A 13,010-nucleotide genomic window follows, 5' to 3' on the forward strand; every position below is an offset into this window, starting at 1 on the left:
TGGCAAAAAACGCTTGGATATGGATATCCATGAAGATGTTGTAGAGGGTTAGAAAAATCAGCCAACTGGTGCCCAGAGGTTTTTGGAAAGAGCCAGGTTATAGAAAAAAATCAAAGGGGAAGATTTTCGCTGCTGCAGTACCAGGAGATCTCGCTGTTGACTTACCCCAGAAATGAGGAGGAAGCAGAGAAAAAATTCATTTCTATGGAGAGGCTCGTCTGGACTTGCTGGAGAAGTCCCGGGAGCGTCACTTCGGAGGGATTTCAAGTGCTACAGCAAGAGGCAGGAGTCTTCCCAAGCTCTGGAAGTGACTCAGAGCCCCCTTGCCTCAGTTTCCCTGCCCATAAGATGGAGATGATAGCACCTCCCAGCGATGGAAGGGGCAGTTCATAAATGTCAGCGCGATGACTCTCAAGACAATGACGTGCTGCTCTCATTTGGGGTTGTAGGTGCTCTTAGAGCCCGGCTGGGAGCGTGGGTCTGGGCAGGGGGTCTTCAGCAGGTCCAAAGGAGCCCCGGGGGCTGGCGGGGAGGGCTCTGCTCTCAGCTCACCCCTGACCTGGGCAGCGAGCTGATTTCTTCCCCCATGCCGGTGCTTTTCCTTCTGTCCCCTTATCTGAGGGGTCCTCGGGAAGTCAGGGGGTGTTAGCAGCTCCTAACAACCCCTCTTCTTTCTCTCCCCCCCAGTAAATGGAGTTCCTTGGCCTCAAGAAACGACCAGGCGCAACAGCCATACCTTCAGCTGCAGGATGCTGATCCGGCCTCCTGATGAGCCGGGTGCAGAGAACCAGGAGGCTCGTCAGCGCTACGAGGTGATGCAGTGCTTCACTGTCTCCCAACCCAAGTCCTTCAAGGAGGAAGGAGAAGGTAGGGGAGAGCATCCTCTGCTTCCAACCCTGCGTTTGGGGTGGGGACGGCAGTGCAGGCAGGAGGAGGTCCGGGATGGGAACAGCAGTGCAGGCAGGAGGAGGACCAGCCACCATCCCGCAGGGCTGCCTGGTGGGGCTGGCTGTTCCTGGCCTGGCCCAGACGATGCCCGGCACAGGGGAGACACTGAAGGAGATGCCTAAAGTGCACTGCTGGCTTCTCACTCCCCCTTCCCCTCCGAGCCGATGCCCTCCAGCCTTCCTGGCTTCGCTGGCCTCCACCTCCAGAGCTGCCTCTGAGGCTGCTTGCAGTCGGTATTCCTTAAGGGAGGAGCAATATTTTATTTCCCACCAAAGTCCATTGGCTGCAGGACCTTCCCAGTGATGTGGGTGCCCAACACCCCACCTTGTGCCTTCACTGCTGCCGGACCGCGGTGCTGCCCACACGTTTTTGGGCTGAATCGGCTGCCTGCAGGCAGACCTCCCCGGGGACTCGGGGCAGGCAGGGTTCCCTCTGTGCCACAGGGGCCGTTGCTTTCCTGCAAGTGCCCTAACTCTCCTTTCGGTGTCCTACCTATTATTTTCCAGTGCATTAGCTGGATTAATCCATTGCGGTTTACACAGGAGATCATGACTGGAAGGAATGAATTACGGTATTTTATGACCAAATACTTTGCCTGAAGCTGACAGTTGCTGGCTTTTAGTGCTGACTTTTGTTGTACAATACTGCCAGATCCAAGAAGCCTTTACAATTAATTTCTCCAAGCACTGGAAACCTCTTTTCCAGCAAATTTTATAGAGTTTAGACAGAGCCTATTTGCTTTGAAGGGCCGGAGGGTTGCTCAGAGTAAACACTTCCAGGGCAGGACATGGCAATCAAGCCCAGCAGTGATATTTTAATTAAAATTTTAAATTGCAAATGGTGTTTGTAACATCTGATTTTCACATTCCTGATCCATTCTCTTTCTCCTGCTTTGGCAGATTTCCAGTCGTGTCTGATATGCATCGCGAGACGATTACCTCGACCGGCAGCCGTCACCCCTTCCGAATCTTTCGTGACCAAGCAAGACACCACAGGTAACATCCCAGCCGTGCCGGGGAGTCCTGGCTCCAGAGGAGTTCTTGTCCCTGGGGGGAAAAGGCCAGCAGTGCAGCGCAGGACCCCATAGCACGAGCATGGTCCTGACCTTTTGAAGTGGCCGTGCTGCCTGCCAGGACCGATGTGGTTGACACCTCAGCTGGAGGCACCTCAATGAGTTTACACCTCGACTGATCCGATACACCAGACCCGTGCCCTGCACGCAGCCCTGCTCTGCTCCCTTGGATGTCGGGGGCTGTCGAGGTTTCCAGTTGATAGGAATGAAACAGTCATCACCTTTCAGATTTGGGTTTACTGGCGGCCAAATGCTGCTTTCTAGCTGTTCTGGTGACCTTCTTTCTGGTAGTTAATCATCACCTTGGACTTCCCTGCAACCTGAAGATCTTTAATGAATGTTTTCTCTGCTCACTGCTCTCTGCCCATGGCTGTAAAACAGCTGGCAAAGCTGCCTGGTGTTTCATGTCGAGAGAGAAAGCTGGCAGCAGGCCCTTGATAGACTCCTGGGGTGTGGGCAGGGTGGCCAGCAGGGTGTCCTGCCAGGTGAGGCCATGTCAAGTCTGGGGTCCCCAGCCCTGGAGCGGCAAGGATCCTCTTGCACAAAGGGGCTTCTTGTTGGAGTTCGTGTCCACTTTGGCCGGCCAAGGTGTGCGTAGAGGTCGGTGCGTGCTCCAGAGCAAGCTCTTTGAACCTCCTTTTGGAGGACATCCTTCGGTGCTCCTGCCACTGCTGCCTGACGCCAAATAGGACGTGGCTTCATTTTCCACATTTACGGACCTGTTTGTCCTAAGGGACTTCTCATGCTGTGCTTGAGTAACGCAGCTTCTCCCTCTCCACCCAGGTAAAATCATCTCCATTGACACCAGTTCCCTGAGAGCCGCCGGTAGGACAGGCTGGGAGGATTTGGTGCGGAAATGCATCTACGCTTTCTTCCAGCCGCAGGGCAGAGAGCCATCTTACGCCAGACAGCTCTTTCAAGAAGGTAACGGGCTCCTCTTCCCGGCTGGCATGCTGTCCTGCCGAGCAGCGGGAACTGCAAGGAGAAGCCAGGGCACGGTCCTCCTTGCTGGATAAGTGCTTTCTGGAAAAACAAATGCTGCAGTAATAATCACAAAGTGCCAGAGAGAGAGGGGAAAGGGCTGAGTAACACTGAGGGAGCAACTCCAGCCAGGACGTTCCCTCTCACCTTTCAGGAAATACAGAATTGAGACAAACAGGAGCTAAATATGATTATTTTAGTTTTCTTTTTTCCTGTGCCATCCGCAAACACCATCCCCAGTGTCTAAGCAGAAGAAGTGGAAGCTCTTTTGTGAGCATCTCTGCTCTGTCGGCTCTTTGGTGAGCATCTTTGCTGTGTCAGCAAGGATGCTTGCAACAGGAAGGCAGGAATGTAGGAGCAGGAGGTCGCTCAGCCTCCAGAGAGCTGTAACTGCCAGGGTTGCAGCGGCAGTGTCCTGCTGCACCTTCCCAGCCTGGCTGGGCTTCATCAGCTTGTATGTTGTTCGGTGGTGATGGAGTGGTTGCCCCTTCGGAAGCTCTGAGCACTCAAGGACACTGCAGGATGGATTTAGATTTACCCACTGCAGGAGACGGTTTTGGAACTGGAGAAGCAGCTGGGAGGATTTCTGTGCCACCGTGGTTATTTGTACCCCTCTTATTTTCTGGGTTTATGGGGTTAGCCAACACACAGGATGTTTTTGCTTGCTGGGAGGGTGGTTGTCCCAGGCAGGTTCTCTCTCTCCTCTGCTCCCTCCATCCTCCTCCTGGTGCTCATAGGGTGTTGTGGGTTCTGGCTTGAGTTTCTAAGGGGGTTAATGTGTTTCTGGTTGTCTCCTTCAGTGATGACACGCGGCACAGCCTTCAGCCCCTCGTACCGATTCACCCTGAGCGACGGGACGGTGCTTAGTGCCCACACCAAGTGTAAGCTCTGCTACCCCTCCAGCCCAGAGATGCAGCCCTTCATCATGGGCATCCACGTCATCGACAGGTGCGTCCCCACCCCGCCACGACCGAGCTGTGCCAGTGCCTGGGTGGGCGATGTGGGAATCAAAGTGCCTGTTCCTTACAGTGGAAGGAGGATCCGCTGGTGGCCTGTGGTGCTGGTTTGGAGATGTGATCCCTGTGGGGAATCTGAGGCTGAAAACCAGTGTGATGGCAGCTCTGCTGCTCTTGATTATTCTTGTTTTGCAAAGAAGTGGCCCTGGGAGTTCAGGTGGAGGTTTATAGACATGCTTCACATTTCTGCTTTGCCCTGGAGAACTTAAAATATTTGGGGAGAGGGAGGTTCTGACAAACTGGCAGGAGAGGGAGGGGTGAGGCTGCGGACCTGGGCTGTGCTGGGGAAACGAAAGGGCTGGGGCAGAGGGGAATGCTGTTGTAGCACGGTCCTCCTCCAGCCATGTGGGAGCATAAGACCCAGAGAAGGTGATGCCTTCGGGGTTTAGCCAGTGAGCAGCTGCAGTCTCGACCAGCATCACACTTCTGGAGAGGTGCTAAAGCTGCTGCACTCCATCCACGCTACTGAAATGGATCCAGAGGCGCTGGTGGAGCGGGGAAGGCTGAGACCACCAGAGCTTGCGAGCTCCTGCTCTCCAGGCTTCAGAGCTCTGCAGTACAGACAGCGGGCAGGGGCTGCCTGAGCAACACGAAAGGTTTGGGTAAAGCCTCTTGTGACTTTTCCTCTCCTTTTCGCCTCCCGCAGGGATCACGGCATGCTCTCACCCCAGGAGAACACTAACTCCACAATGTCCCTTCCCCGGGTCAGTCCCTCGCTGAACCCCAGCATCTCCCCGGGGCAAGGCATGGCCCTGCCGCCCTCCATCCCTCCCTCCAATGGCAGCATGTTGGCCACCAACGTGAACCAGCAGCCAGGCGCCGGCCTCCACAACAGCAACTCCAGCACCAGCCAAACCAGTTTTGGATGTTCACCTGGGAACCAGATAGGAGCCAACGTTGCCTTAAGCCAGGGACAAGCCGGTCCCCAGAACAGTAACCACACTTTGAACCTCAATAGCTCCCCCATGAATAGTCCAGGGATTACCCCACCGCAGTTCATGTCCCCGAGGCATCGGGTCAGCCCAGGGCTGGTGCCCAGACCCCGAGTGCCCAGCAACCCCTTCTCACCCACCATGCCCACCATGCACTCCCCCGTGGGCATGGCCAACAGCAGCAGTGGGGGCAGCTGTGGGACTGGTGGCACCAGACCCTTTCCCAGTGCCCCCATAAACTCCATGCAGGGGCTGACCGAAGGTCCCAGCACGCCGGTGGGCTACTCCACGCCACCCCCCGTGCTGAGACAGCTCAGCTCCCAGAGCTCGCCTGGCCGCCTCGCCATGCAGCCCATGAAAGCAGAGTCGAAGGACAGCAAAGAGATCGCCTCCATCCTGAGCGAGATGATCCAGTCGGACAGCGGTTCGGGGGATGGCAAACCGCTGGACTCGGGCATGCTGCACACTGGGGACAGGCTCTCAGAGGGGGACAGCAAGTGCTCCCAAGCCACCAGCCATAAGCTGGTCCAGCTCCTGGCCACCACGGCGGAGCAGCAGCTTCGACACGCCGATGCGGACACGAGCTGCAAAGATTCGTTAGCCTGCGCGGGCACCGCTGGCACCTTGGCCTCCAGCAACCCTCCCAGCAGCACCTGCCCTTCCTCCCATAGCTCGCTGACCGAGCGGCACAAGATTTTGCATAGACTCCTTCAGGAGGGCAGCCCTTCCGATATTACCACCCTGGCCATGGAGCACGAGAAGAAGGAGAACGTCCCGAACCCCACTACCACCCCCACGGCTCAGAGCCAGCTGCCAGGAACCCCGGACGTCAAACTGGAGCCGGATGCGCTGAAGAAAAAAGATGTCAAGGATCACCAGCTCCTACGCTATCTGCTGGACAAGGATGAGAAAGAGCTTGCTGCAGCCCCAGCACTGAGCCTGGATGATGTGAAGGTGAAGGTGGAGAAGACGGAGCAGATGGAGCCCTGTAACACGGCCCCGGTGCCGCTCGCCAAGCCTCCTGCCACAGAGGAGGCCAAGCTGGAGACACAGGGCCAGGTAAGTTGAGCCATCTGTGTCCGTGCTGGTGGGATGCTCTCAACAAGTCATGTTTTGGGGACAGTTTCCCCCAAACCCGCTGGCGTGTTCCCTCCATAGCAAGGTGGTGGGGCTGGGAGAAGTGTGGGGACGTGTCCTGCGGCTGGCACAACCTTCTGCACTGGGGCCACCTTCTCCAGCACTGGTGCCGCCTTGTCCAGCACCAGTGCTATCCCCTTTTGTTCAGATGCTTCATGTTTTGGCAGCTCAGATCTTCAAGGCAATGGTGGGAAGGGAAGGGAAGGGAGAGGAAAGGAGAAACTTTACCAAGGTGTATAAAAATAAGAAAGAAACCTGGCACATCACTGCAGGGGGTGGGTTTGAGTGAGGAGAAGACCACGTGCATGTTGCCATGCAAAAAGGTTCTTAATTCTGCATCTCTGGGCACATTCGGGGCTCATGTCCCAGGGAATTTTCAATCCATTGCCCTCTTGTTGGCTGAGATTAGCAATTATACGGGCCTTTTGGTTATCCTGAAAGTATTATTAAATTGAATAATCCAGTGACAGATCTCTGCAATAGAGATTTGGGTGTATAAATATTCATTACACGCAGCTATGAATAGAAGAGATTTCTTATTTTTGAAAGCCAGGGGAGATGGTAACATGGATAAGGCTGCTTAATCCTTTTTAAGCAAAGAGAAGAGAGCGGCTGACATGAAGAGCAGGGCTGATCGCCTGCTTACTGGCTGCGGCAAATAAGGCTGCCGGCTTTTGGAGATACGGGATGAATAACAGAGCGCTCGGAGAGCCTCAAATGACAAACGCACATTAAGTCTCTTAATAATGTGAAGGGCTCAGTCGGCTTGGGAGTCGCGGTCGGTTTTCCTATAGGCGAGTGGGAATCGAACTCCTTATCTCTTCCTATAATGTACTTCCCTGGTGTCATCTGCTTGCTGGATGGTACGGCCTTCCCCCGTCATCTCCCATTTGAGATCCATCGTCTAGGTTAAGGTGCCTCCGGATGAGGAAGAGCCAAGGCAAGTTGTGCTTATTTTGGGAGGCACATGGGAGCTTGCAGGTGGGCGGTGAACCTGGTACCCACCAGCACCCACCAGTGAGCCAGGGACCCACTGCGGTGCTCCCGGGCACAGCATCCTCCCAGGAGGTGCAAGGGCTTTTGGATGGAGCCACCCCAACCTGCATTCACGGAGCTGGGAGCATGTCGGGGAGCGCGGTTGTAGCCAAAATCAGGGCACGGGAAGACCTTTGCTTGCTTGGTCTCCCAGACATCCATGTGGAGGATTCATTCGCCAGCCGGGGATGCAGGCAGGCTCTTTGCTGACCGTCGGTGATGGATCCAGGTACTCCATCCTTCAGAGAGAGCAGAAAGCCCTATTAATTAAACGAGGCTTTGCTAGCTAATTGTGCTCTGCTCGCAAACAGGCACGCAGAGCTTGGATGACTCGAGCCTGGATGTGTTTATAAGCCCCTCTCCTGCGCTGTTGGAGCGGCTGAGCATTTTTTAGGCTCCTTTGTAGCTTTTCGGTTCCAAGTATCCCTCCCCAGGCAGCTGGAGAGCATCAGGATTATATGTTGGACTGTACCAAGTGCTTCCAAAGAGTTAATCAAAGAGGCTGGAGAGGGTTTGCGGAGTCTTAAGATGCATTTTCTGAGGAGTGAACAGCCCTTCCCTGCTCAGCGGCTAAGGACAGAGTTTCATTTCCACATGTTTTCTGTTACGAGCTGCTTTAGTGCGGCGTGGGGAAGGGGAGCTGCCATTTCAAATAAAATCTAGCGCTTGCTAGATTTTTGTTTTCATATGTGATTATTGCAAGAATCAAAATGTCAATTAAGAGCAACATTAATTGCGGTGCAGGCTCTACAGCTCGCCTTCAGCCTTGTAGGAATTAGTTCCTTTCCAGATTTATCCTATGGAAATGCCCTGGGAGCCACCTGTTCGTGGGGTGAGAACAAAAAATACTTGGGTAGGGCTTGGGGAAGAGCTAATAGGAATTACAAGAGTTAAAAAAAAAAATTAAAGAAAAAGAATAAGCAAGGTTTTGGAAGGGCTCTTTGGGCAGTGGAGTTCAAAGAGAAGTCATGGATGCCTCACCATTGGAAGTCTTCAAGGTCAGGTTGGATGGGGCTTTGAGCAGGTGGTGAAAGATGTCCCTGGTTTGCTGGGTGAGTACCACCAGGAAACACCTCCGTCCTCCTCACTGAGCTGATTTCAGGCGTGGGGCATCCTCTGAGCCAGCTGGGCGAGGGATGAAGGGCAGAGGTGAGATGTCATCCCTGGGTTTGCCTTTTAGTTGGCTCTGGTTTTGGAACCTTGCTTCTGCTGGGAGCTGGAGGTCTGGGGAAGAAGCTGTTCAGAAATGTTCAGCCACCCTGAGCCTCCATCTCTCATGCCATGGGTTTTCTTACCCATTTGGGGACAGAAACAGGTCGTGGAGATCTGAGCCTTCTCCAAGCAAGACTGGATGGCCTGAGCTGCTCCAGCCCTCCAGCATTGTGCATTTTCTAAACATGAAGGAGAAATAAAATACCTGCTAAAGTGGGCACAGATTCCAGGTGCAAGTTTGGGTGCTCCAGAGAACAGCTGATAAGCACCGTGCTCCCACCATTCGTCCTTCATTCCCACTGCTCTGTCCTCCAACCTTTTCACATACCCAACGAGCAACACAAGAACTTCACTGCTCCCATTTTATCTCCACTTGAAGGCCCTTTTGGATGCCCACAGCTGCCTCTGTGCCCCTCTCCCTCCAAAATGACCTCCCTGCAGGAGGAGATGGAGTTGAGATGTATTTCTTGTATCATAGATGCCTTCTATTTGCCTCAGTTCTCTTTGTTTCGCAAACTTGAGCTTTAAAGAAATCCTGCTTGGTCGAGAAATTGTGTTATTTGGAAGAGTTGAGATGTGCAGGCTTCTGCTGCAGGAGTTGAATTTGCTGTGTTTAATTCCCTCTGTGAGCCTGGGTTTAGGAGGATATGGGATAGGATGAGGGGCTTTAAACTGGAAGAAGGAAGATTTAGATGAGATATCGGGAAGAAATTCTCCCCAGTGAGGGTGGTGAGGCAGTGGCAGAGGTTGCCCAGAGAAGCTGTGGCTGCCCCATCCCTGGAAGTGTTCAAGGCCAGGTTGGATGGGGCTGTGAGCGACCTGGTCTGGTGGGAGGGGTCCCTGCCCAGGGCAGGGGGGGTGGAACGAGATGGGCTTTAGGGTCCCTTCCCACCCAAACCATCCTGTGGTTCTGTGATTCCACGATGCTGCTTCTCAGGGCTCTGGGGTTAGGATTTGATGGAAAGGATACGGGGGAAAAGAAAAAGACTGGTTGGTCCATTATAAATTGTAATATTGATGCTTGCTGCTGACCGTGCACTTTCATCATCAGTGTTGTCTAAACATCATTTGATTCACAAAATGCCACTGTAAAGGAAAGACAGGCGCGTGCCCTGTCATGTATATTAAAAATACCAATTCATCTACTCAGTACTACCATGAGAGTGTAGGAAAGGGGAAAAAAGAGCAGTGAAGGTCAAGAAGGAAATCTCTGCCATGGCGGGGAGCGTGAGCGGGGTCTCTGGGGTCTCAGATGCTGGACTGGGCTTGTGATTTCAATGGAACCGCCATTGTTGGAGGGTCCATCCCAAGGTGGAGCTTCCCACGGCAGCCCTGGGCTTTGCCTTCATGATGTGCCGACCTAAAAAAAAAGCTGGAAGTGGCTGCAGGGGCGATTGGGATTGCCACTGGTTTGGAGAATTTTAGCTGAGATATGAAACATTTCCAGCTAAGATTTAGGGAGAAATTTCCCGTGATATCTTTTGGCAAGGGACAAAGCTGTCACCTTGGTGAGAGGTCTTTAATGCCACTCCATCAGCCAGGGAAGCTCAGAGGTATCCCGGGGATGCCCAAAGCCAGCAGCCTCCCAGCTATTCATCACGGGCAGGAGCTGTCGGCTGCAGCCTCACGTCTCGGCTGATGGCAGAGCCTCTTGTCAAAGCCAGGATCCCAATTCCTGCCAAATTTCTCCATCCTCTCTGGACCAGAGCATCATTCCCTCCATCAAATACAAAGATTTTCCCTAGTGCTGTCAAGTTGTCTATTAATTACCCCGTGTTAATGGCCAGGCTTTCTCTAGCGCCGAAGGGTGCCTCTTCTGGAAGCGGTATGCGTCCGTAGATTCTAAAACATTTAGCTTCACTTGAGATATTTTTCTTTTTAGGCAAAGCTCATTTATCTCAGCCCCTTTAATCCCAACCTGCTGCTTTACAGCGCCGCTATTACAGCCACTGGTGCAAATCCCTTTCCCAGTAACTTTCCCATTTATTTGAGTCCCCAGGCTAAACATCTACTCTTCCACTCTTAGCTGTGATGAAGGCTGGAAAAGCTGAATGATATTTTACTACCCCATTGAGGGTAATTACATGCCTGAGGCCGGTGTCAGTTTTGGACACTTGTTCCAAAAGTCACTTCTGTTTCTTAGAAAAGACCATTTTTTTAATCACTATAATTTCAGTGTAAGCATATGTATATTAACAAAGCAAATTATCTCCCATTTTAAATAGCTGGAGGTTATATATACTTTTAATAATTATGCTAATTGCAGTGCGCAAGCATCTCGAAGCTGCCACCGAGGACCAGGATCCAGGGTAGGGACCCATGTGCAGGGTTGGGGACGGTCCTTGTGTCTCCAGGGTCTGTGGCCAGGCAGAGGGATGCGGGGCTGGTTCTCTCTCCATGCGAGATGCTCAACTTTTTGGCAAGCGAAGGGATGGGGGGAGCAGCGTTGGGGGGCTACGTGCATGCAAAAACAGCGCTCAGTCACACTGATGCTGTGTTTGGGCTGAATCACCCACCTGTGATTTTTTTCTTCCTTCCTTAGTTTGCTGCCGAACTGGAGCAGCTGGACCAGCTCCTGCCCTCACTGGAGAAGGCAGCTCAGCTGCCCGGCCTGTGCGGACCGGAGAGAAGCGAGAGCGGTGTAGCCGGCGTCACCGTCAAACCTGAGATGCTGGCAACCCCGCTGCAGCCCAGCACTGCTGCCAGAGCCCCCACAGGACTCAACCGTAAGTGTCTGCACCCAGGGAACACCGGCACTTGCCCCCAAACTGGATCCCTGCCGGGGGGTGGGAGGGAAGGGTCTCCTCCATCACCAGCTCTGCTGCAGGCGGATAAGGTACCACCGTCCTGGATCCGGCCGCGGGGATGCTCTGGGGGACCTGGGCTTTGCCGGCTGGTGGACGGCTGGGGGCGGGGGGGCCCCGGGAAAATGACGTGAGTAAGAGAGCGATACTGTCCCTCCGAGATGTGTGCGTGGTCGCAAGGGAGCAGGCAGGCTCAGCCCAAGGTGTTTGAGGTTTCAAAGCAGCACTGTCGCTTCCAGAGAGGGCTTTGAAACAAATGCTCTGGTGTAGCATCAGGACTTCTTTCTAGGCACCAAAAAAAACCCCAAAAGACCTAATTTTTCTCCAAAGTGAACAGTTTTACTAAAGAAAAAATTAGGATTTCACTCCTGAAGGAGCCTTCAGGGAAATAATAAATTCCAGGTGTTGCATAGCAAAAGGGTATGTGGACCTCATGGCTGGAGGCTCAAGCTGGGGCTCCTTGGGGTGGGCTTCTCCAGGCTGGGCGGTAACAGACGCCCGGCTATTCCCAGCCAACCACCTACATCTGCCACTGGGAAAGCAAGCTTTTACCAATTGCAGCATAAATTTGCCCAAATAACTGCACCCAGCGGCTCCTGCCATCATGGCTGGCTCGATCAGAGCCCACACTGCTCGCTTTGCCATGATGGACGTCCCCGTGCTAGCCCCAAGCGCCCCGGCACGAGGGATGCTGGCCTGTCCCCTTTGGTACCACGGCATCCCCGGCGCAGCGTGCTGGAGCCGGTCCCAGCCCTGTGGGGCTTTTCCCATCCCGCGCTTGATTTTTCATGGATATAATTATCTGTCGCATCCCCCATGTCTCTGCTGCTGCAAATCGCACTGAGTCTTGAATGCTGAAGTGCAGCTTCTAGAGCAGAGGAAAGGAAAAGCTAACAGCAGGACAGGGCCCAGTATAAACCAGTTAGCTGCTGGTCCACATCCTAGCCAGGGAGGGATCATTGTGCTGTTACTTATTCAGCAAATGGAGGTGAGGAGGTTTTGGGTTCCAGCCCAGCAAGAAGCCTGCGAGGCGGCTCTGGCAGGCAGGGCTGGGATATTTTCGGAGGACTCGGGTTGCAGAAGCAGGGCCTTTTAAAAGGGTAAGAGTGTCGTAGCAGAAAGAAAAGCAACGCGGTGGTGCGAGCGTGGCCCAAACGGGGCCGTGAAGTGGGGTGAAGCCCACCTGGGAGGCTGAGCTGGCAGTGGGCTGTCAGAGGGGGACGGTCCGAGGGCAGCGCAGCATCACACATGGCTTGCAGGTCTCTAACCCCCAAAAAACCCCTCTGTGAGCCACGGGCAGGCTCTGGAGCAAAGTGCTGTGGGCTGAAACATCGCCCTGCCTGTGATAAATCATAGGGGAAGGGTTTGGGGTCTCAGGAATTGGGGTATCAACTAACAGAGAAGGTTCAGGGTAGGGCGTAAGAGGTGGAGGACTGGAAGGGTGATGAGTGACGGCTGTGTTGAGCCCGGAGGCACTGGGGGGCCGTGCTGAGCCTCCCCTCCGTCGGGGAAATGTCTGGGAAGTGAAAAGGAGCTGTCAGCCCTGTAGCTTTAGCCGTGGACTGATTCACCCATCACCTCCAAGCTGAATTCATCATGAGGCTCATCGCTCAAGCCTAATAGTTCCTTGCCAAGGACCCTCTTGTCCCAGGGCTGGGGCGGTTGGTACCTTCAGCGGCAGGGACACTCGTAATGCTCTGACATAATTAAGAGCGGGGCTTATTGCCCTGGGAGGAAAGGGAATCCTGCATCCAAGTGGGGAGGAGGGTGAGCATGTTTGCGGGGGCCGGGGGGGGCCTGCAGGGTGAGTGCTTGAAATGCCAACTGCTGCCCTCCTGGGTTACAGCATCTAAAATAGCAGTTACCGCCGGGG

At 54.0% G+C, this 13,010-nt stretch overlaps 1 protein-coding gene across 1 annotated transcript in view; it reads left to right on the top strand.

The window, feature by feature from the left end:
- Nucleotides 1–687: 687 nt before the first annotated feature.
- The window catches only part of NCOA1 (nuclear receptor coactivator 1), a gene marked incomplete at both ends in the record, with an annotated part of 27,671 nt that continues 15,348 nt past the window's right edge, over nucleotides 688–13,010 (top strand). Inside the window, 6 exon segments of the mRNA XM_009696420.1 lie at nucleotides 688–867; nucleotides 1,848–1,943; nucleotides 2,804–2,944; nucleotides 3,802–3,949; nucleotides 4,664–6,008; nucleotides 10,876–11,059. Coding sequence (XP_009694722.1) covers nucleotides 688–867; nucleotides 1,848–1,943; nucleotides 2,804–2,944; nucleotides 3,802–3,949; nucleotides 4,664–6,008; nucleotides 10,876–11,059 — 2,094 coding nt within the window.

The sequence above is a fragment of the Cariama cristata genome, unplaced genomic scaffold, assembly GCF_000690535.1.
Source record: "Cariama cristata isolate BGI_N322 unplaced genomic scaffold, ASM69053v1 scaffold8110, whole genome shotgun sequence".
Taxonomy (NCBI): Eukaryota; Metazoa; Chordata; class Aves; order Cariamiformes; family Cariamidae; genus Cariama; species Cariama cristata.